At 44.8% G+C, this 24,904-nt stretch overlaps 1 protein-coding gene across 1 annotated transcript in view; it reads left to right on the top strand.

Moving 5' to 3' along the window:
- The window catches only part of ITGA11 (integrin subunit alpha 11), a 90,233-nt gene that overhangs the window by 2,179 nt on the left and 63,150 nt on the right, over positions 1-24,904 (top strand). The window contains exon 2 of the mRNA XM_079953001.1: positions 10,640-10,751. Within this exon, the coding sequence (XP_079809127.1) occupies positions 10,640-10,751 (112 nt within the window). The remainder of the gene's footprint in view (positions 1-10,639; positions 10,752-24,904) is intronic.

The raw sequence follows: 24,904 nt of genomic DNA, 5'->3' as shown, positions 1-24,904 counted from the left end.
CTAACCCAGAAATATTACCTCGGGTTAAGAACTTTGCTTCAGGATGAGAACAGAAATCGTGTTCCAGCAGCACGGCGGCAGCAGGAGGCCCCATTAGCTAAAGTGGTGCTTCAGGTTAAGAACAGTTTCAGGTTAAGAATGGACCTCCGGAATGAATTAAGTTCTTAACCTGAGGTACCACTGTACTTAGATCAGTCTTTGGCCACCTGGGGGACATAGTTCCAGAATGACATGCTAATTTAGGACAGGTATAGACTCCAAATCCATCCAACCCCATCCTGCATGGCCAATGAGCAGGGATGAAGGCAGCTATAGTCCAGCAATGTATATTGTTCTTGTCACAGTGGTGCTCAGTGGCTACAGTCCAGCAATGGTAGCTATTAGCCATGATGGCTACACTCTGCCTCTACATTCAAAGATAGTTATGCTTTTGAATACCAGTTGCTGGAAACTGTTGACAGGGAGAGTGCTCTTGTGGTCGGGTCCTGCTAGTGAGTTTCCCATTGGTCCAGTGGGTTGGTCACTGTGAGAATAGGATGCTGGACAAGATCGGCCATTGGCCTGATCCAGCAGGCTCTTCTTAGGTTGCTCCTGCTGTTTATTTACATAGTGCCAACAGTGTGCTCGGGACGCGGGTGGCGCTGTGGGTTAAACCACAGAGCCTAGGACTTGCTGATCAGAAGGTCAGCGGTTCGAATCCCTATGACGGGGTGAGCTCCCGTTGCTCGGTCCCTGCTCCTGCCAACCTAGCAGTTCGAAAGCACGTCATAGTGCAAGTAGATAAATAGGTACTGCTCTGGCGGGAAGGTAAACAGCGTTTTCATGTGCTGCTCTGGCTCGCCAGAAGCGGCTTAGTCATGCTGGCCACATGACCCGGAAGCTGTATGCCGGCTTCCTCGGCCAATAAAGCAAGATGAGTGCCACAACCCCAGAGTCGGTCACGACTGGACCTAATGATCAGGGGTCCCTTTACCCTTTGCCTTTTAACAGTGTGCTCAGTGATCTACAGAGAGCAAGAGGTCAGGTCCCTGCCCCACAGGCGCTTACACTCCAGAGTTTGGCATGGGAGAAAGAACTGAGGAAAGGGAAGGAAATGAAGGCCACAGCTATACAGAGAAATGCAATGTGGCTGTTTCAGTTCCACATTCTTTAATTTAGTTATAAGCTTAGTTGCAGCCAGGCCTGGGACCTCTGGGGTTGTGCCAAAGGCTTAATGGAAAAGGTGGTTTTGTGGAGGGATGTGGAGGAAGTAAGAGAGGCTTCATCCCAGCCTGGGCTGAAATATCTCAGGAAAGTGTTTCTCTTAGCAGTGCTTGAATATTTTCTTTCGGGGGGATCTCTCCAAACTGTTGGAGAATTTCAGGAATCCCAGAGAATATTCTGTAAATGCCACCACCACCCATCTCAAGTTCTCTGCCTGTGACTGAAGCTATGGCTCCTGTAGTCCTTGTCTCTTAGCCCACGGCTTCTTGCAGCTGTGAGCATAAACTACCAACAGAATTTCATTCAGTATTGGAAGATATTTTTCTTGAGAATTTATCGTTTTCCTGCTATTCCAAAACCGTTTGATAGTTTTGCCTCCCTCCAGAGCAAATTCAATGAACCCACCCCACATGCATACAATTTTACTGCCCTGAAAAATGGGCGGATGGGTGTTTTTTGGGGGGGGATTCTACTGTTGTTGCATCAACGCAGATAAAAGGAAGTCCTTCTTCACCCAGTGCATAGTTAAACTACAGAACTCCCTCCCACAGGAGGCAGTGATGGCCACCAACTTAGATGGCTTTGAAAGAGGATGAGACAGATTCATAGAGGAAGATAAGGTTGTCAGTGGATACTAGTAGTTGGAGGCAGTAATGCTTCAGAATACCAGTTATTCTGGAAAGCACCAGAAAGGAGTATAAATCATAGAATAGTAGAATAGTAGAGTTGGAAGGGACCCTGAGGATCATCTAGTCCAACCCCCTGAAATGCAGGACTATGCAGCTGTCCCATATGGGGTTCGAACCTGCAACCTTTATTATTATTATTTATTTAATCATTTTTTTTCAATACAAACAGCAACCACAAAAAACACATACAACAAAAACCACAATAACACTAATAACACAATTTAACTATTCAGATTTGAGTGCTGATACACCTATAACTACACCTTTTTAACAATATTTTGCCACCTCTCCTCCCCCTACTTCCCACCACTTTCCGCCTTATCGCTTAAGTATTCCTTCCAGATTTCTTCATATTTATCCATTCTTAATTTGCGTCGATATGCAATTCGTTCATATGTAACTAGTCTGTCCATATTGTCAATCCATGTGCTCAATGGGATCTTTTCGCGGCTCTTCCAATTCATTAAAACAAGTTTTTTTTGCTTCTAATATGGCACGGTACATCCATTTATTTTTTTTGGACCCCTTGTAATCTCCCACGTTTCCGGTATATAATTTAGAATTAAATTCAAATCCCCTAAATAACAATTTCTTTTTATTACTCTTGCTATATATATCCTCACCTCGCACCAAAATGATCGAACCTGCAACCTTGGCATTATCAGCACCACGCTGTAACCAGCTGAGCTATCCAGGCTCAGATGTGCCATTAACTGTTACTGCTTTGAATTTTATTGTGCTATTATCGTCCTTAGTTGGTCATGCAAACTGTGATTCTGAATAGTGCTTTTCAATAGGGTAGGGGATGAGTTTTTGGAACCAAGGGGGCAGTGCCATCCCCCCAAAATTTGCAACCACTGGCATGAAAGATACTGTTGGGTCCTTTAGTTATACTCTGAGGAAGTGCCAATTTTGAGGAGCATTTTGCTTTCTGGGGTCCCACTTCTCTGCTTCTCTGCTGTCACAGCCTGGCTTTTAAAAAAACTTTGTTTTTAAATTGTGGCACCAATACTTTTTTCCTCCCTGGTTAACTAGCTGGATGAATAAGTGTTAACCAGGCAGGCAAGGTGTTGAGGGAAAGTCTCACTGCCCACAGATGCAACACCAGCTAGCTGTGCCAATGGTCCAACTACTGGCCATTTTAATTTAAACAGTGAGACCAGCAGTCAGGCCCCATCTCTGGGGTTGTGGGGCCAATGAGGATTCTGGAGGACTGAAGGGGTGGGCCAATCCCCCTCAACCCACCCTCTTGCTACTCTTATTGACCCCACGACCCCAGAGGAGGTAACTGATAGCATGAGCTGGCTGTCACTCTTGCCCTGGCATCAGAAATGTTTTTAATTAAAAATGGTGGGCAGCTGGAGGCTTCCTGTCATGGCCTGCTAGGGCACCAGCTGTTCTGATGTGAGCACTGACCTCAGTAGAGGCAGGGTGGGGCAAAGGTACCCTGGACAGCTCCGTGCAGGGCTCAAGATGAATATTGCCTGGGAGCAGGGCTCAGGTGTTGCTTCAGCAGCAGGCAGGCTGAACCTTACATAGGTGCTGCAGCTCTGTCCCAGTAGCTAGACTAGAGCAACCATCGCTGAGTGGTTCTGCCCCAGCCTTTTCCAGCAGATGTTTGATCTCCAAGCAGGGCTGGGAAGGATGCTCCCTTTGAAACACTGGAGAGCAATAGCCAACCAGTGCAGACAATGGATGGGCCAGTATTCTGGCTGCAGCTCCCTGTGTTCATGTGTGTTAAGGGAAACGTGGTAGCTCAGTAGAAGAGCATCTCTTTTGCATGCAGCTAGTCCTAAGTTCAAATCCCAGCATCTCCAGGTAAGACTGGAGCCACAGCCAATCAATGTAGACAGTCCTGAGCAATATGGACCAATGACCTGCTAGAAGGCAGCTTTCTATGTTCCACACCTACTTCTCTGCCCAGAGAAAGATACCTGCAAAATTCTGTGGCCCCAGTTATACCCTACCTGAGACCCTAATATTGCAGCCTTATTGCTGGTAGGATTGACCTTTATTATATTTGGGCAGACTAATTTAACCATTTGAATTAATGTCACTATTTAATACTTCTCTCCGTTTTCTTAAGAGTTTTCTTCTGGTGATAATATTTAATGTACTTCCTATCTGATTAATGATATTTACCATGTATGTTAAAATAAAACTTAACAACAACAACAACAACAACAACCTTTAGACCCCCAGTAGTCACACATATTAGCTTTACTATTCCAAGACTGTTCAGAAACAACCCCAATTCAGGGCTAGACATTGACGTTTATTATAAACAAATCAGACCAATATGTCAGCATAAATTAATCCCTACAGAATTTCCACTGGCTTGCTCGGCCCAATTTGAACTTTTAAAACTGCTGATGTACGAATTCATTGTCCATAATTGTGCATGTCACTTTCTACAATTTATGTGGTTCCTCAGTAGCGGGATAGATCTCCTCTTCTTAAAGGAGTTGCTATAGTGACTTGTTAATAAATACTTAAGTTCCAACCATTACGTAGATGCTAGGAAGGAAACGTTCTCTTTTTCATAAGCATACTTGCTCACTCTGTTAATTCTAGGCACTCCCCACAGAACCGTCCAGAATTTAACAAGGAAAAAAAGAAAAGAAAAAGGGAGCTCTAAAAAAAATGGGAACAGAGAGAGGTGGGCAGAATAACCCAAAGTTACACAGTATTTTTAGCTTCACATATGGAAGTGAGTGGGTTGAAATCCTGATGATCGCAAGCCATAAATTTCAAGTCTGAATGGCCTGTTTTGGGTGAATGTACATCCTTAAGATTCCTGTAAATGTGTGATTCGTTCTGGAGAGTGAAACACAGGAAGCTGCCTTATGCTGAGTCAGACCCATTGGTCCATCTAGCCCAGTATTGTCTACACTGACTGGCAGCAGCTCTGGGGTTTCAAGCAGGGAATCCTTCCCAGCCCTACTTGGAGATGCTCGTGGGATTGAAGCTGGGACCTTCTGCATTTATGGGAGATGCTTTCTACCACTGGAGAACCAGGCACCCCATTGAGTGCCAAAAGAAGTGGAGATTCTGGCTGGGAAGGTGGCTGCATTGTGGCAGCTTGCCAGGAGAGGGCGCCGGTCTATTCTCAACTGTATTTGAGTGCCACTATCAGTGCTGCAGGTGGAAGGCAGCAGTGCAGCAGCCATCTTATCAGCAGTCAGGTGACACAAGGGGCCAATAGGATTCCACCTGGCCCTATAAAACCTCAGTCTTAGGGATGGCTCCTTGCCATTTGCTCCTTGCTGCCTGCCCTGAGCTTGATTTGCCTCACCTCCAGACACCCAGCCCTTCTGTGGCGTATCAACTGACCACCAGCAATTACTCCTTCTTACAAGGCATTATATCCCACTATTTCCTCTAAGGAGCTCAAGGTGGCATAAGTGGTTCTTCCCCTCCTGAACTGATCTACACAACAACCCTGTGCAGTAGGCTGGGCTGAGAGGCAGCGACTGGCCCAAGGTCATGCAGTAAGCTTCTTCATGGCTGCATGTGGGATTCGAACTCTGGTGTCTCCCAGTTCCTAGTCTGGCATTCTAACTAGGTCACACTGACTCCCTTCGCACCTTTGGCCTTTCCCTTGAAGGTAGGATGATGCCTTGGTTTGTTGGAGCCATCCTCCTGTCATCCAGAGGAATGGAGCAAAGGTGTGAGCAGGCAGAGGAGGTGTTGCTCCTTCTCACCATCACTTTGGAAGGGAGAGGGAGCGCACCCAGAAGGTGTTGTCAGGAGCCCCGCCCCTAAACCCTGGAACAAGCCCTGATTCCTAGTGTGGGTTATAAGTTCACTCATGGCCAAAGATAAAGCACAGCCATTGTCATCTGGACAATTCAAAGCCGTCCTCCTTGTCAAACACACACACACTCTTTTAAAAGCAAAAGCATTTGTCTCTTTGGCATGAAGAATTTGCACACCGGCGCATTTAATGCTTTTAACAAAAGTTGCTCTGGATGGAGAACCAGAAATTGAGAACCTCCCCAAGGAAGAACCACATGAGTGTTGGATGGCTATACAAAACGTGAACTGGATGGTTTGCAAAAGCAAAAAATCATGGAGGGGGGTAGATCTATCCATGGCTACTAACCTGAGTGGTTTTGTACTGCCTTCGGAGTTGCAGGCAGTATAACTCTGGAAAACTTGCTGCTGGAATTTGCAAGGGCAAAGAGTGCTGTTGCACCCGTGCCCTGTTTTGTGGGCTTCCCATTGGGCCATATTCAATACTCAAAGGAAAGGTTAATCCTAGGTGCTCAGAAGCTGCTTTGTATGGACTGTTGGTCCAATCTAGCTCAGTATTGTCCGCATAGATTGACAGTGGCTCACCAGGGTGTCGGGCAGCGAATCTTTCCCTGAAGACGCTGCTGGAGAGTGAACCTGTGACCTTCTGCATGCAAATCAGGTGCTCTCCCATTGAGCTATAGCCCTTCCTCTGGAGGGGGCAGGTAGGAGGGTCACCTTGCAAGGAAGAGGGTGGTTTCCTTGCCTTATTGCCAGGTATCCCCAGCCAAAATATGCTATGAGGGTTTTCCGAAAGTCCGAGTGAGGAAAAACACCCATCAATCCTCATGTCCAGATGATGGCTGTGAATTCAACTCAAGTTTTATCCCTTCTCTTCTCTGGGCCAAGTCCTTTCTGTTTTGACAAAGACCAGACGTTGCCTTGGTCTCTCTTATATTTCCACTATATTATAAGACAGCAATTAGATATGGCAACAAACATTCTTTTGAATCTCCTCATTCATTGCTGGCTGCTTAAAGATCATTCCAGGGGGCAGTGAAGAAGAAGAAAGGGCAATGTTTCTGGTTTCTCCTAAATCATACTGTTATATGTCACCCCAATCTCTGAGCGATGAGATAATCCAGACGCTTGCCCATGTTCAGATTCCCTGGAATGTGAAGGTTAGTGGAGACTGTGGTGTCTTTAGGATATACGGGTGGCACTGTGGGTTAAACCACAGAGCCTAGGACTTGCCGATCAGAAGGTCGGTGGTTCGAATCCCCGTGACAGGGTGAGCTCCCGTTGCTCGGTCCCTGCTCCTGCCAACCTAGCAGTTCGAAAGCACGTCTAAGTGCAAGTAGATAAATAGGTACCGCTCCGGCGGAAAGGTAAACGGCGTTTCCGTGTGCTGCTCTGGTTCACCAGAAGCAGCTTAGTCATGTTGGCCACATGACCCGGAAGTTGTACGAGATTAGCGCCGCAACCCCAGAGTTGGTCATGACTGGACCTAATGGTCAGGGGTCCCTTTACCTTTACCTTTACAACCTGAGCATAGGATAGAGAGGCTCAAAGCAACAGATCTTGCTTCTCTTTTTGTCACAACTTTGGATCCAGCACAAAGCAAGCATGCCTTTCTGTCTCCTGCTTTCAGCTCAGCTCACACACAACTCTCTGACTCTTGTTCTCCTACCTAGCAACTAGGTGAGGGGGTAGAAGAAATGCCCACCCTTTAGCCTGGAGGGCACCATCCCTTAGTTGTAGCTCTTGCATCTTGCATCTTGGGATGCTGATGAGGACACTTAAGTGGCCAGCTCAGGGCAAACTTGTCCTACTAGTTCAGCAATAGAATCCTCTATTAAATTCTAACCCACAGTGAGTTCCTGATCTCAACAATTGGAAGGGGTGCAAGGCATCATTCCGACTGACCTCCCCCCCCCCAAGCCCCCAACAATACAAAAGCTGGAATGGTGAAGTGGGGAGCACTGTGAGTCGAAGGGCCAGAGCTCAGTGACAGAACATCTGCTTTGCATGCAGATGGTTCCAAGTTCAAATCCCTGATGGCATCTCCGTGGGGAGCTGGGACCTGGGAATGTCCCTTGCCTGAAGCACTGGGGAGCTGCTGCCAATCAGTGTAGAAAGCACTGCGCTTGATGGACCAATTGCCTGAAGCAGAACAATCTAGTACCTTGTGATCCTCGACAACTTCACTCCTGTCCCTTTTAAATTTATCCTAGTGTTTTGAAATGTTTTAACTCGTAATGCCAATAAAGGTATTTGTATTTGTATTTGTATTTGTATTTGTATTTGTATTTGTATTTGTATTTGTATTTGTATTTGTATTTGTATTTGTATTTGTATTTGTATTTGTATTTGTATTTATATTTGTATTTGACCAATTGTCTGACCTGGCATAAGTCATCTTTCTTTACTCCTATGTGAGTCAAGCAGGTCAAACCTCATCAGGGCTTCAGCTCCAAGAAGTTTTGAAGCATGTGTGATGATGATGATGATGATGATGATGATGATACTTGACTATTTTAAAGCATTCTTGTAACGATTATTAAACTATGTCTGAGGCACTTTGACTATTCAATAGGAGCACATAACTATTATGGTTGTTTAAAAAAATTGTGCAAGAAACTTGTGCAACCTTAGGGCACAATGACACTGGTTTTTCCCATGGGGTGTGGTGTGGGGAAGTGAAGGCAGCTAGGGGCATTTTCAGCAGGAAAACAACATGAGGGTTAAGAAGACCTTTTCCTCCACCTGCTTTCCACTTTTAGTACCCTCTTAGGCTGCATTTTTGTTAGCAAAAAGAGTTGCCACACAGTGTATATTGTGGAACAGCCTTCACCAACTGGGTGCCCTCGATATATTTTGGTTTACAAGTCCTATCAGTCCCAACCAGCACAGCTAGAGGCTGTTTTAATTCTTTTGATTGTGCATGCATGATGATTTGTGCTCATGATGTTATCAGGGGGGTCATACACTCTCCCATTTTCAATACTGCGTATGCCGCAAATGTTTTGGAGTGAACACGCTGCCACATTTCCATCTGGCTTGTGTTCTGTAGCTTCCTGCTGAAATTCTGTCACTTTTTATAGCACAAGTATTTTGGGTTTGCAATTTTTGTTTTGTTGCACTGTAGTGCAAGAATTCCCCCCCCCCCTTGCAGATGGTAGTGTGGTAACTTTGGGGAAGCATTGCCAGACAACTAATAAAGCAGAATGGTGTGTGGATGGTCCAGTATAAGCCCATCACTAATGCAAAATCACTGTATCAGTAACATAGAATTAGAGAACTGTAGAGTTGGAAGGGACCAAGTATCATCTAGTCAAACCCCATTAAATACAGAAATAACAACTAAATCCCTGACAGATGCCCACAAACTTCTGCTGGAAACCTTCCAATGAAGGAAAGTCCACCTGCTTTTGAGGTTGTCAATTCCACTGTTGAGCAGCTCTTACAATCAGAAAGCTCTTCCTAAAGTTGAGTCAGAATCTCCTTTCTTGTCAGTTGAGTCCATTGGTTTGGGTACTACTCTCTGGAGCAGTACAAAAAAACAAGCTGGCTCCATATTCCGTGGGACAGCCCTTTGGGTTTTTGAAGATGGCTATCATATCCCCTCTCAGTCTTCTCTTCTCTGGACTAAACATACCCAACTCCTTCAACCATTCCTCATAAGGCTTGGTTTCCATACCCTTGGTCATCTTGGCCACCTTCCTCGGCACCTCCTTTTGCAGAAGATACCTGCAAAATAAAAAGCAAGAAAACCCACCAATCTTCACACAAGCCCTGAGTGAGTCTCATGAGAGACTGAAAGCTTCCAGACTCTCTGTGTCCCCTCACCCACCCCCAATTGCTTATAAAAGGGAATCATGGAAAGGAGAAAGAGAAAACTGGAGAAGGCAGAGGCTGCCTCTTGAGGAAGGAGAAAAGAACTCTGGGGCAGGGAATGGTGTGCTGGGTCATCTGTTTTCTTTGCCCATGATAGTTTGATGGGGAGATAGAGGGACCGCAAAAACGGGAGGAGGAAGGAAAGAGCAGCTGCTTTAAGCTGCAAGGGGTGTGGGATGCAGGGACTTGTGACATCAGGACAGAAGTATTTTAAATCTATATTTATATAAAATAAATCTGATGTAAGCTCTCTATTTTGACACGTTGAAATAGATGCTAGCTGTTGCTGTGTGGATCAAGGAGTGCCAATCGCATGTCAAAAGGCCTCCCTCCTTGCTGGGTCAACATTCTTCCCATTCAGAAACCAAGCACCCTTATCATTCAATAATGTTAATATTGTCTCATCAACATAATAACGGTAAGAGGTAAACACCAGATTTTTGAGATTCTCAGAAGACAATCCAGGCTCTGCTCTGTGCAGGAAAAAAATAATAAATTTTGTTGATGAAATGAAAAAGAACTTTATCTTCTGTCACATGAAAATTCCACCCTGGATTTATACCAGGAAACTTAGCCCAAAAATATGATCACGGTCCTTCTGTTCCAAACTGCAAGAGTTATTCTTTTATTTATCACCACTGTCCAGAAATACAATATGTGCAGAAGGGGAGAAATGGCAGAAACTCCATTCAGAAGATAAACACAGCCAGGTAGCCCTTGTCTCTTCCCCTACATAATCCTCTTGCTAAGTGGTTTGGCCCAGATAAAGACTTGATTCCTGCTCCAAGTCCAGGCACCGAGAAAGAAAAGCAAGGTCTCTCCAGTTCCTTTGGAACCCGCTTCTGTTTATACTGCATTGCACCCTTAATTGATGTAACTGATGAAACAATGAAACATTTCAGCCTTAATTATTACACTGACATTTTCCAGCATAAAAACTTAACTTCCAGTTTTTAAAAAACAATGAATTTAAAAATTGCAATTCGGGGAGAGGAGTATTAAATTCACACTTGCAGCCTTAACAAAATATCATTTTATTTATTTTTTGAATGTAAAACGGGCATTGTGTTCCCTTTGCTGCACAACTTAATTCTGTTCATATTTGTTTGTCTCAGGATTCTGCGATGCCTTCAACATTGACACGAAGAGGCCACGAATTATTCCAGGCTCTAAAGAAGCATATTTTGGCTATACGGTTCAACAGCATGAAATCAATGGGAAGAAATGGTAAATGAATACCACATCATGCCTAAACGGGATGCTTATGCTGTGATGTTTCTTCCTGTGCTTTTGGCAAGGCATTTGTCTTTTATTATGTCTCTAATACTGTCCTTAATCAAATGCTGGTAAATTGCATTTCCTTTTTACCTGCTCACACATAACATAAAACCATGGTGAGACCCTCCTTGAAAAACCTCCATGAACCCCAGCAAAGTGTCAGGATCATGCACCCTCCTAACTCTTTTCCTCCCTTGCAGGTGGGGGAAGGATTTCCAATTTTGCTTTCAATGAATCTTGGCTTAGTGGTACATGCAACTCAGGTGATATGTTGTACAATAAATGATGGTTAGTTGCTAAGCAAGTGAACTTCAAACTCTAGGTTATGAAGCTGGCTTCCTAATTAACCATAGTTTCTTGTACGCCATGACTCCTGGTTTATATGTAATGTTAAAGCCAGAATTCTTTGAAAGAGAAACAAAACCTTGCAGAAATCTTCCTGCTGGCCATGCAGGAGGGGAAAAGAGACCACATGAGCTTGGCATTTTGCCTGAACCCAGAAAAGTTCGCTCACATAGCAGAAAACCAAGGTGAATATAGGCACTGTATTTGTTGTTGTTGTTAATTCAACTTACACACTGCCCTATGCCCAGCGGTCTCAGGGTATTTCACTACAAGACCACAACATATAAAATCAAACCCAAAGCAGTAACCCAATAACGCCCCCCCCCCCAAAAGCCATATTCTAAAAGGGTGTTGGATTAAAATGGAAGGCCTGGTTAAAGAGGAATGTTTTTGCCTGGCGCCTAAAGGTGTACAATGAAGGTGCCAGGCAAACTTCCCTGGGGAGAGCATTCCACAGATGGGGAGCCACTGCAGACAAGGCCCGTTTTCATGTTACCACCCTCCAGACCTCTTGAGGAGGAGACACATGAAGGAGGGCCTCAGAAGATGGTCTCACGGGCCGGGTAGGTTCATATAGGAAGAGGCAGTCCTTGAGATAGGTGTAGTGAACATCTGAAATATCAATGCTAAGTGTTGTTTGTCCAGATGGAATCATGTATGGCTTTAACTAAAGGGAAGAAGCTAGTTCAGTTCATGAACAGCAAAACCTGGGCTTCCTTTTTAAGGAAGGGTGGAACAGCACAGGACAAAGTTTCCCATGTTCCTGGTCTGAAGCCTTTAGAGCACAGACTGGACATTGGGAAGCAAAGAGGGGGAAAGATCATTGCATTGGATAGGTCTTTGTGCAGCTGCCTGTTTTGCGACTTTGACCAGTGATGCAGATCTGAGCATCTTTCCAGGCAGCCCTTCAGACTACCGAGGTAGCATTGTGGTCAGTGAGGGCATTGTTTTGCTTGTGAGAATCAGATGTACACAACAGGAGTTCCCCCCAAATGTCTTCAGCATATACTTGCTTTCCCCACCACTCTTTCCTTCCAGTCTCGTCGTGTTTATTAGATGCCTCACCAGTTCTCAGTGAGAAATTCAGTCTGTGTGTGATTAAAAAAGAAAGAAAGAAAAAAGCAAAGGTAACTGTTCTGGCCTATAAGAACATCTACCTTGGGGCAACCCATTTCTTAGGCAAACCAAAATGTCACTAAATAGTGTCTGGCTTTTGAGTTCCACAGAACAATTCATCAGTCTAAGTGGTAAACAATGTGGATGGGTGGAGGAACAATAGGCTGGTGGTATAGCCCTTTGTGTCTGCATCTGGTCAGAGTCTGAAGATGGAGAATGAGAGGCCCAAGTCGAGACTAGGAGCATCAGAAGTTGCTTTGTACCAACTGGGACCCATTGGTCCATTGCCTACACTGACTTACAGCAGCTCTCCAGGGTTTATTCCCCAGGAAATGCAGAGATTAAAGCTGGGACCTTCTGCATTCAAGACACATGTTCTTCTACTAAGCTATGGCAACAATCTGGCTGAGGGCAGTAGCACTGTCCTCCAACACCTCATTGCCACCCTTCAGCATCTTCCGTCTGAGGCCTCTGCCTCACTTTGCCTAATGGTAGGACCAGCCCTGTTCAAATAAGGTTTCGTTAGGGGCCTTGGAGGTTACTGGTTGCACCAAGGCATATTGAGAAGAAGGAACATATAATGGAAGATCCCCCATCTCCTTGTGTGTGTTCCATGGCAGCTGAACGTGTGAATGGATTCCCAGTAACAAACCTTCTCTTTGAGGTGGTGTGAAAGTTTTATCTGTGATGTTAGATCTGTGGATACATTGCCATCTTTGTGTAATGGGTGTGTGTGAGAGAGAGAGCAAACTCCAAAAGCTCCTTCCTTTCTCCTCAAATGCCTAAAATGAACCCCATGCAATAAAATAAGGAGCTAAGGATTCTTGTTTTTACCCCAAAAGCAAAAAAAAGAGGAAGAAGCCATTGTAAACCCACCATGACTCACAAAGTATGAATCACTAAACAAACAAGCCAGCTATACTACAAAACCAACAGACGTATGTTTCGCTACCAAAGGATCCAGTATCCCAGCGATTGCGGTGCCACTGTCAGCCAGCTCTGCTAGATGTGAAATTGGCAGGAGGCAGACGCAGTGGAAAAGAGAGCAAAGCCACAGCGTGATGTTAAGAGGGAAACCAGATGGCCATCCCTGAAAGGCAGCCTGCAAATATTCCAGAATTCCAGCGAGAGGGAAAGCAAAGGCACCATCACACAGCTGAATGGCAAACGGAGAAATTCTGGGCTGTGGAGGGAAGATGGTTATAATAACAGCTCTTACAAATCCTGGCATCCAACCAAGTATTTAAAGAGGAATTTAAGCTCACTGAGCATCTCGGATTCTTTCTTTGGTGTCTTTCCCCCCAAAGATACTTTTTAAAGAAATTCCCTCAGATAACTTATGTGTGTCATATAAATAAAAATCTGCTGTCTTGGTTGTATAAGATGTGGAATCCATGAGAAATCCCAAACTGGTTCTGTAAATGCCATGAGCCTGAAGTTTGGGCCTCCTTTGGGTGTAAGCGTTGGCGGCCAGCAGGCTGAGACGGTGTTACTCGCCTGGCTTCCCAATACAGAATACACCAAGTAGGGAAGGGACAAGGTGGCAGGGAGGTTGGTGCAGTGGCAGAGCCCATATCACAGAGACCTCCCACTACCTTGCCTCCCCACAGCCCAGGATGCTTTGCCACCAGCCATCACTGCCTCTTCCTCCGCCTCTTCTGCTGCTGCCACCATGGCCTGAAGCAACTGGAGACAGCCCAGGGTAGTTCCAGTGCTGAATGAGTCTGGAGAGATGAGCAGGCGGCAGTGCAGGGGGAGGGGAGTGGCCCTCATCCCCACCAAAGTTGTCCTTCAGAACATCTGCAAGGGCTCTTGTACTGGTGGGTGGGTGAGTTCTGTACAACAGAGCATCTCAGTGCGGCAATTGTGCTGGTAGAAATTCAAAATGCGACAGATTAAGCCATCTGTCGCTCAACAAAGTTACCAGCAGCCTCTTGTGCAACAACATTCTGTCAGCAGAACAAACGGCTTCCCCCCCCCAGACGGAATTCACCGGAACTCAGTTCCAGCACTTGTCAGGTGGGTGCCATGGTCATTATAAAAGAATAAGGGAGGTGTTCATGATGAGTTCTGGCACCTCTTTTTCTAGAAAAATAGCACTGGGAACAAGTATACAAGTGACTTTAACTTAGCACTCTGTTGGATGGCTTGGGGGTGGGGTGCCCTCTTGCTTGTTCCACCTCCCTCAGAAATCCAGGATAGTGATGGCCTAGGAGAGGGCCTTCTTTGTGGCAGCCCCTTAGTTGTGGAACTCTCTCCCAACAGAGGTATGTCTTGCTTCTTCACTTTTCAGCTTTTGGTGAAGGCTGAAGACACACCTCTCTCTCCTCTGGTTTTTGATGCCTGAGATCTATGCTTTCAGGGCCCACCATATTCCTGTGACTGTAATCTGCTTTAACTCTTTTTCAGTTCTGAATTTCAAATTGTTGCAATCCGCCCTGGGACTTGTTGGTGAAGGGCAGGTGATACTGCTTATACTACTACAACTACATTAGTAATGCAACCCCTGGAGGGCACCAGATTGAGGAAGGCTGATTTAGAGGGATTTTGAGAGCGGAAGAGAGGTGGCTGGTCTCTTTCTATTGTGTCTGTGCATGTATAAAAGATCTGAGCAGGGCTTTCGGGGGCAGACAGCCAAGAGTTACACATTTGGAGGAGGGGGGTTCAGATATAACCAAGGTAGTGGAAAGTCTAAAAAGAAGGAATCCAGATTCCCAAATTCCAAGGGAGGGGGTGGGAGACGTAATTTGCACCGCTCCAAAATCCAGCCAGCACATTAGATCATCTTCTCTCTTCATTGTCTTTCCAGATCGGCAATTTGAGTTCATTCCTTCCTCATTAAGTGACCTTGGCTCTCCCCCACCCTTCAAAATAAGCCTCCTTTTTCTTTCAAAATGAGCCCAGTCACAGTCTGTTCGTATTGAACCAGGTTGCATTGGACAACACCACTTGCTTTTTCTGTTGTTTTCATGTTGTAGCTACTGAAGTGGTCTGAGACATTTTTGATAGGTGTGCTGTCCTTTGAAACTTGCGTATGGAATGCAGACCCCCACATACGTGCTGGTAACGTAAGCGGCTCCCTTGGCAAGGGTCAATGCAGGGGATTCTGACACAGGCCTGGATGGGTTGGAGTTGCCACTGGCATACGGCACAGAGATAAGAAATCCAGAGTGATAATCCACTTGTATGGAGGTGGAACTTGGTGGCCCCTTATGATGTCCCTCTCTCCTTACGTGGGCAGAAGAGAGAGTTGCTCATATTTTTAAAAAATGGAGAAATCCAGGACTTTAGCATGGCTGTGAGCCAGCAGCAGCCTGTTGTGTCCTGCCCCTGATCATAGGAAGCTGCCTTATACTGCATCAGACCCAGAGGTCCATCTAAACCTCGATTAACATTGTTAGCAACCCCAAAGTGCAGTAACAGGGCATTACAACATACCTTATACAAAACCAACAAACAGTAACTATTAAGAAATAGAAATGGTGACACACCAATAAAATAAAGACATCCCTATTTTCTGAGCTGGCGTGGATGGTGAATGCTGAGCATCTAAGCCTGAAGCATAGGAAATAAAATCCCATCACATAACATAAAAGCAGCCTGGATCCACCATACCCCTGAAAACACACAGTTCATGTGTATTTTTTTCTCTGCAATTGCCAAAGTCCATAAGTTCTTATACCACAAAGACAGAGGTGGTTTTCCAAGGTTTTCCATCGCTGGGCTACTGAAATCCTAGTTGCATCTCACTCACATGCATGTCCCAAGCTCTGCAGAGTGACAAGCTTTCATGCTGTCCATCCACATATTCAGTAATGACAGTTGTGGGGAAGCCCGAACAAATGATTTAAATATTTCAGATATTTCTTTATATACTTGGGACCAGAATAATGAAACCCAAAGCCATTTCCACTGAAGATGTAAAGGTAAAGGGACCCCTGACCATTAGGTCCAGTCTTGACGGACTCTGGGGTTGCGGCACTCATCTCGCTTTATTGGCCGAGGGAGCCGGCATACAGCTTCCGGGTCATGTGGCCAGCATGACTAAGCTACTTCTGGTGAACCACTTTACGGAGGTGTGGAATGGCGGCTGTCCCTATGTGATATGATTTTTGGAAAGTGTAAAACCCACACAGAGGATGTTTGCTCTCAACCCGCTTGTGAAGTTTATCAGAGATCGCAAAGAAAGGAATATACGATAACAACAAGAAGATGAAGAAAGTAATAAAGAGACTATCCGGATAGAACTGGATAGAACTGTATAATTAAAGCAGCAATAAAAGTGATGCTTGGACCCCCGTTCGGAGCTTGAAGTATGGGTACCCCCAACAAAATTTAAAAATTTGGCTGTATAATTTGGAATTAATGTGATTTGGAAATAATGTGATTTGATTGGCCTGTTAATAAAAATTATATTTTTTTTAAAAAAAAAGAGAACCAGAGCAGCGTACGGAAACACCGTTTACCTTCCCGCTGGATCAATACCTATTTATCTACTTGCACTTTGACGTGCTTTTGAATTGCTAGGTGGGCAGGAGCAGGGACTGAGCAACGGGAGCTCACCCCGTCGCAGGGATTCGAACCGCCAACCTTCTGATCAGCAAGTCCTAGGCTCTGTGGTTTAACCCACAGCGCCACCCGCGTCCCAACTGAAGATGTGTTCATTCATAATTCCATTTTATCCAAATTCTGTATTAATTTGAGGTATGTTCAGGTGATATAATATCCATCTTCAGATCTCTGAAACACTGTCCCATGAAAGAAAGGACCCGAACCAATGGATTCAAGTTACAAGAAAGGAAATTCTGACTAAACATCAGGAAGCACTTTCTGACAGTAAGAGCCATTCAACAGTGGAACGGACTCTCTCAGAAGGTGGCGGACTCGCCTTGATTGGAGGTTTTAAATCAGGGTTGGATAGTCACCTGTCAGGGAATCTTTAGCTGTGATTTCTGTATTGCAGGGAGTTGGACTAGATGACTCTTGGAGTCCCTTCCAACTCTACAATTCTATGATTCTGTGATGCCATATAAACAGAAATAACATGGCAGATTTATTCAGACAGCTTTTTTGTCCTCGTTCTTGGGGTTTCCTAGTGTTGCAAGGCAGAAGACCTACTGAAGATCTTTTGGGGGAAGGAGTGGGGCTGAGAAGTTGAAACTCACTCAGCCTACGATGGAAGCAGGTCTCCTACCTACCCAAGCATCCATCTGGGTTACGAGGGTGGCTCTTGGTGGATCACTGGCCCAAAACCATTGGACTGAGTTCTAAAGATCAGGCCTTCAGCTCTCATAGGGTTCATCTCATTTCCTTTCTCCCACCCCAACCTTTCTTTTCTCTGACAGTTCCATTAAACTTGGATTTCCTCTTCCCCCGATGATCTTGCTCGCCTGCAGCTCCAGGGAAAGGAAGAGTCTGCCTGGCTTCCTCTCCTCTCCTTGAGCCTCTGCTGCACATGTGTGTTTCCAAATGCTGACGTGACCATTTTCTAATTCTGAAAGATCATCTTTTAAAAATAAAAAAGTCCAACCTAATTGCATACTTTAGCCTCGGATATTTTGCAACAGCCCATTTTTCATCCTGAAAAGAAACGGCATCTCCTCATGAGAGCAAAGCGGGCGGTGAATATGAAACTCACCCTGAACCCTGGAGGGTGAAATGAGTTTTTATGTTCCCTGATTTGATTACTGTTGCTGAAGTATGTGACAGCTGTCCAAGTCATGAGAGGCCTGTCCCCTTCCCCAAATGTGAAGTTTTTTGCTGTTGTTTTTTTTAAGAGAAAAGGTGAATAAGAGGAAACATTTATGTATCTTTATACAGTGGTACCTCGGGTTAAGAACTTACTTTCTTCTGGAGGTCCGTTCTTAACCTGAAACTGTTCTTAACCTGAGGTACCACTTTAGCTAATGGGGCCTCCCGCTGCCGCCGCACAATTTCTGTTCTCACCTGAGGTAAAGTTCTTAACCCAAGGTATTATTTCTGGGTTAGCGGAGTCTGTAACCTGAAGCGTTTGTAACCTGAGGTACCACTGTACAGCACACAGATGAACTGTGGAACTTGTTCCCACAGGACACAGTACCCTCCAACATTTCTCAGATGAAAATAGGACTGCCCTATTCCACAACAACAACAACAATTTTATTATTTATACCCTGCCCATCTGACTTGGTTGCCCTGGTCACTGTGGGTGGCTTCCAATAGATATAAACACATTAAAAAAAAAAAAAAACCTTTCCTATACAGGGCTGTCTTCAGTATACAGTGGTACCTTGTTTTGAGTCCAGGATCAGTTCTGGAGCCCCAGACACTTGACGAAAGGGACTCTTGACAAAGCGCTGGTCTGCACATGCGCACAGAGTGGTTTGCGCTTCTGCACATGCGTGAGCTGCAAACCCAGAACCATTCCGGTACTTCCAGGTTTGCTGCGGACGTTCACCGAAATGGACGCTCGACGGGGCGGACGTTCACGGAGATATTACTGTATAGTTACTTATCTCCTTGGCTTGAGGGTCACACAACTTCATACCCTCCAACATTTCTCTAATGAAAACAGGGACGTCCTGAGGAAAGACAGGACATTCTGGGATCAAATCAGAAACCAGAACAGCTTCTGTAAATCCGGGACTGTCCCTGGAAAATAGGGACACTTGGAGGGTCTGCAGTAATGGCCACCAACTTGGATGGCTTTAAAAGACGATGAGACAAGTTCCTGGAGGAGAAGGCTATCAATAGTTGCTAGCCAGGATGGCTGTGCCCTTCCCCCACAGTTTGAGGCAGTAATGTCTCTGTAGTTGCTGGAAATTACAGGAGGGGAGAGGGCTCTGAATCTTGTGCTCACGCTTGCTGGTTTCCCACAGGCAGTTAGTTGGTCCCTGTGATAACAGGATGGATGATTAGATGGACCACTGAGCTGATCCAACAGGCTCTTCTTATGTTCTACAAAGGCAACACAGAGACTGAGGGAGCAGGAAGCTGATGGGAATGGGTACCCCCACCTTGGACTGGTTGTAAGTAAGGAGGCAGGCAGGTGGGGGCTGGTTGAGAACAGAGGGAGGCTGGTGGGGCTGTGCCCCACGCTCCTGAAAGGACCAGCCCTTGCTGCCTAGCATTCTTCAGTGTGTGCATTATATCTCTCGGTCTCTTGTCTCTCTAATCCTTAAAATGGCACAGAGCGGCTTCATGGCTGAGCAGGAATCTCAAAGAGGCCCAATCCAGCCTGAGAGCCGCAGGGCTCCCAGGCCTGTGTTGTTGGTTACCTCATGAGCTCGGAGGAGCTGGTGGCAAACCCTCCTATACTTTGGGTAATCACAGGAGCAGACATGACGTCCTCTGTCTTACTGTAATGTGAAAAAAAGGGAAAGGGACTCTGGGGAAGCCGCATCAAATCTGCTCTGAAGATTTACAGCAATAATTGTGTTGATCTGGAAAAGGAGTTAGTCATTTCCCCAGCTTTCTTGGCTGTCAGTCTTTGGTGGTCTGGCTTGCAACTGGATGCACCAGTTTGGGGTTTGCGACAGGGAGCGGGAGAAGGAGAAGGAGGGTAGGTAGGATGGACTATTATTCTTATTGGGTTGCATCCAATGTTAGGGCTACTCAGAGTAGACCCATTGAAGTTACTGGACACAACTAATTTCGGTGGGTCTACTCTCTACATAGGACTTAATTGGATACAGCCCTTTACTATCTTAATGTTGTTGTTATTTAATTTTGTTGTTGCAACTTTTACACACACCAAAAAAAACATATCTGTGCAAAGAGAATGAGAAAATGAACCTATAAACAAAATAAAAAAGATAGGGTTAGCTATATGAATTGCACCGCCGCCCACCCCCACCCCCACCCCCAGTCTTGGTAGATGTTCAGGAGTGCAAAAATGAGTGGCGATTTTAGCCTCATTTCTTGTTCAACACAGAATCGCATGGTCAAGGGCTTTTTGAACTACAGATGGGGGAAGGGGCTATGTGGGCTTTAATATATATATATATAATATATATATTATATATATATAATATATATATATATATTATATATATATAATATATATATTATATATATATATATAATATATATATATGCCTCCATGTTCCTGCCAACCTAGCAGTTCGAAAGCACGTCAAAGTGCAAGTAGATAAATAGGTACCGCTAATAGGTAAACGGTGTTTCCGTGCGCTGCTCTGGTTCACCAGAAGCAGCTTAGTCATGCTGGCCACATGACCTGGAAGCTGTCTGCGGACAAACGCCGGCTCCCTCAGCCAATAAAGCGAGATGAGCATCACAACCCCAGTGTCGGTCATGACTGGACCTAATGGTCTGGGGTCCCTTTACCTTTACTATGCCTCCATGTGGAAGAATCTGTGCTGCACATCAGAGACGGTTTACAGAGGGGGAGCAGGCTGTATTAGCCTTTTGCATCAAAAGGAGCAAAGAGTCTTATGGCACCTTAACAACAAGCAAATTAATAATAATGATGGTTGTAAATTCCTTTTATTTATTTTTTAAAAAATTGATTTTAATGCTATAACCCACCCAGGGACCTTAGGGTGGAAGGCTGATAATAATAATAATTTATAACAATTATTTAATTAATGAAGAATGAATGAATGAATGAATGAATGAATTGCAGCATTAGCTTTCATGAAACACCGGCCACTTCATCATGCATTCAGTGTAATCCAGAGTTGCAGGGTCCCACATGGATGGGAGGGGGAGTTGTAAAAAAAAAAGAAAAGTGAGGTAAGAGAAAAATGAAATGCAGGAAAATTCAGAGGGTGATGTTTCCATACTTTAAAAGCAGCCATTCCCAAGGCTATGAAAGGGACAGAATAGGATCCCGCTTTTCAAAAGGATATGAAAATCTTTGTGAATCACCCTGCTGCCCTCCCAGCCCAGTTCAGCTCAGGACTTAATATTCTACATAGGAAGGAACTCTAGAAATAACAAAGCATTGCCAGAACTGAACTGTTGGTCCTGAATTTGTTTCAAATTGCGGGAGCCAAAGAGATTTTCGACAGAATGCTCTCGCACATATTTTTCCCCACTCTGGAAATTCTGGATCGCCAAAGAAATTGGTTTTGTCTCCTGCTTGGATTGTGGTTTATTGTCATTTCAGTGTTCACTGCAAGCTACAGGTCCCATTGTATTCTCTCATGAAAGCAAAGGAGGATTCATTGGCTTCCATAGGCCTTCCTTCTGTAGTAAACACAACTGATATTTCCCATCGCATATGGACTTAATCATAGAATTATAGAATTATAGCATTGAGGGGTACCTCCAAGGGTCATCTAGTCCAACCCCTGCAGAGCAGGAATCTTGGCTAGATCACACATGACAGATCTCTGCTATTTTTTTTAAAAAAATGATTTTATCATAAATATATTGATTTTATCAAAAACATATGGACACACTAAGACAGGGCTCGGCAAGGTTTTACCTGCCTGGGCTGGTAAAGTCCCACAGAGATCTCTCCATTGGCCAGATTGCGTGTGTGATTTCCAGTGTCTGGGCATGCGCAGACGCAATTTCCGGCATCTGGGAATGCACACATGCGATTTCCGGCACTGCGGAAGTGAGTCTATGTGCCGTGCCAGTTTAGCACAGCGCATGGGGACTCGCCAAGCAGGTGGCTCAGTTTGGGGGGGCTCATGGGCCGGTTAAATTGCCCCCATGGGTCGCTTGCGGCCCATGGGCCACAGGTTGACAACCCCTGCACTAAGACATAACCACACAAACAATAACAACTATACATGGAGCATATTCAGTATATAAAGAAAATACAGAGATGCAGTTACATGTAGTTAAGTTTTTAAGATGAGTCTCTATAGCCCAGCCACATTGAGGAGTGAATGATGGGAGGAGTACTTATATGACTCTCCCTCTTTATATATTCAAAATATGGAGGCCTCTGTTTAAAAACCTCCAATGAAGGAGAGTCCACCACCTTCTGAAATTGTCCATTCCACTATAGTTCACCCCACTACTAAACAGTCAGCTTCACATTGCTACCAGGAAAAGTCCTAGAACAGATAATTAAACTGTTGGTCTATGAGCACTTAGAAAAAGAAGATGTGATTATTAAGACCCAGCATGGGTTTCCCAAAAGCAAGTCAGGCCAGACAAATCTCATTTCTTTATTGGTTTAGAGTTACAAGTTTGGTGGATCAGGGGAATGCTGTAAATGTAGAGTATCTTGATTTCAGTAAGGCTTTGGACAAAGTTGCCCATGATATTCTTGTGGGAAGCTTGTAAAAAGTGGGATATACAAGATAACTGTTAGGTAGATTTGGAGCTTGTTGACTGACCAAACCCAGAGTGTGCTCACTAATGGTTCCTCATTATCCTGGGGAAAAATGACAAGTGGAGTGCCGCAGGGTTCTGTCCTGTGCTTGCTGTTGTTCAAAACCTTTATAAATGGCTTGGACAAAAGAATTGAGGGAATGCTCATCAAATTTGCACTTGACACAAAATTGAGAGGGGTAACTAATGCCACAGAAGACAAAATCAGGATTCAATCTGACCAAGGCGGAATAGAGTGGTAATATGACTTTCCTTGATCGGGACGCTATACTTCTTTTGATGTAGCATATAAATGCATTAGCTGGTGTGTTTTGTTTTGTTTTGTTTTGTTTTGTTTTGTTTTGTTTTGTTTTGTTTGTGTTTTGTTTTGTTTTGTGTTTTTTGTTTTGTTTTGTTTTGTTGTTTTGTTTTGTTTTGTTTTGTTTTGCTGCTGCATCACACTATTGATTCATCAACCATTCTATGCAGTATTTTTGGTTCTGAAACACTGATATCATAATGCAACTCATGATTGCCTCCAATGGGTGTTTTTTGTTGGGTTTAGCAAAGCAGCCCTTATCAATATATCACAACCCCAATGTAGCTGGCACATGGGGCTCTTTAACTGTAGCAGCATTCCCCCAACTCTCAGCTCTCCAGATGTTTTGAACTACAACTCCCATCAACCCCTGCCAGCCTGTCTTGAAGAACCCATTTTATAGATCAGCTCCCACCCTCTCAAAGCAGTATGGAGAGATGATTCAAAGAAGCTCCCATATGCCAAGCAGTGAATTAAGAGATGCACTCCTCAGAAGATGCTATGTAATTAGAATTATCCCTTCCAAGCCCAAAGCCACAGTCACTGAGAACATCTGTTTAGATTACAGTTGTGTCAGATTTGGATGAGAGGGCTTGATTTAAAACAGGAAGAAAACACTCATTATGACTTGGGAAAAGAAAGTAAAGTCACCTCATTGCTTGTTAAAGATTAAAGACAATATTTTTGTGGGGATTATCCCATTGGGAAAACATATTTTTTTTTAACCCAAGGAAAGGTATGAGCTGCTAGAAGGCAACCAGCTGGAGCCACTTGGTAGAGCATCTGCTTTTCAATCAGACAGTCCCAGGTTCAATGCCCGATTTCACCAAGTAGGGGCCAGAAATGTCCCCTGTCAGAAACCTCAAAGAGCTCAAAGAGCTGCTGCCAGTCAGTGTAGACAATACTGAACTAGATGGACCCAACGGTCTGAATCGGTATAAGGCAGTTTCTTGTGTTCCTGAGTTGCCAACAAAATGAGAAGAAAGGTCTTCCGGGAAATGGCATTGTATTTTGCACATCCTCTGCGGAAATACCTGTTGCATTCTTGATGTAAACAATTCAGTTAAAAAAAGATATGCTTAAACAGAGGTGAGGAGATCTTTGACCCTTCAGATGTTGCTAGACTACAACTCCCATCATCCCTGCCCATGCTGCCTGCAGGGGCTGATGGGAGTTGGAGCCTGTAACATACGGAGACCAACAAGTTAGCAAACCCTGCTGCAGTCTACCAGCTGGAGGACCACAGATTCTTAGAGCATGGAGTTGTAGTAACCAGGTGATACCAGCCCTTTTTGCCCTGGATGGGGCAGAAGGTGGACCCAAATTGTAGTCTTCATGCCAGAGATGGGGTGGACAAATCCACCAATTCTGGTTTCTCTCGGTTTCTCTTTTTTCCAGTCCTAAGTCCAGTTTTTCACATTTCCACATCAGTTTGCAAATTACTGTTGTCTTTGTCCATGGAGTTTTCTTGGCAGGGATACTGGAGTGGCTTGCAGGTTCCTACTCCAAATGGATCACGTTTGGTCAAAACTCTCCATTATGGCCTGTCCATCTTGGGTGGCCCTGCACGGCATAGCTCATAGCTTCTCTGAGTTATTCAAGCCCCTTCGCCACAGCAAGGCAGTGATCCATGAAGGAGTGGTGCTGGAGGAGACTCTTGAGAGTCCCATGGACTGCAAGAAGATCAAACCTATCCATTCTTAAAGAAATCAGCCCTGACTGCTCACTGGAAGGACAGATCCTGAAGCTGAGGCTCCAATACTTTGGCCACCTCATGAGAAGAGAAGACTCCCTGGAAAAGACCCTGATATTGGGAAAGATTGAGGGCACAAGGAGAAGGGGACGACAGAGGACGAGATGGTTGGACAGTGTTCTTGAAGCTACCAGCATGAGTTTGACCAAACTGTGAGAGGCAGTGGAAAACAGGAGTGCCTGGCGTGCTCTGGTCCATGGGGTCACGAAGAGTCAGACACAACTAAATAATTGCAAATTACTGTTTTTAAAAAACCCTCTTGAAAATTCATCAGCACTGTACTGCAAAATTCTCCAA

Source organism: Podarcis cretensis, assembly GCF_951804945.1.
Source record: "Podarcis cretensis genome assembly, chromosome: 14".
Classification (NCBI taxonomy): Eukaryota; Metazoa; Chordata; class Lepidosauria; order Squamata; family Lacertidae; genus Podarcis; species Podarcis cretensis.
Note: the sequence above shows the minus strand (reverse complement) of the source record. Positions and strands in the feature narration are given on the sequence as shown.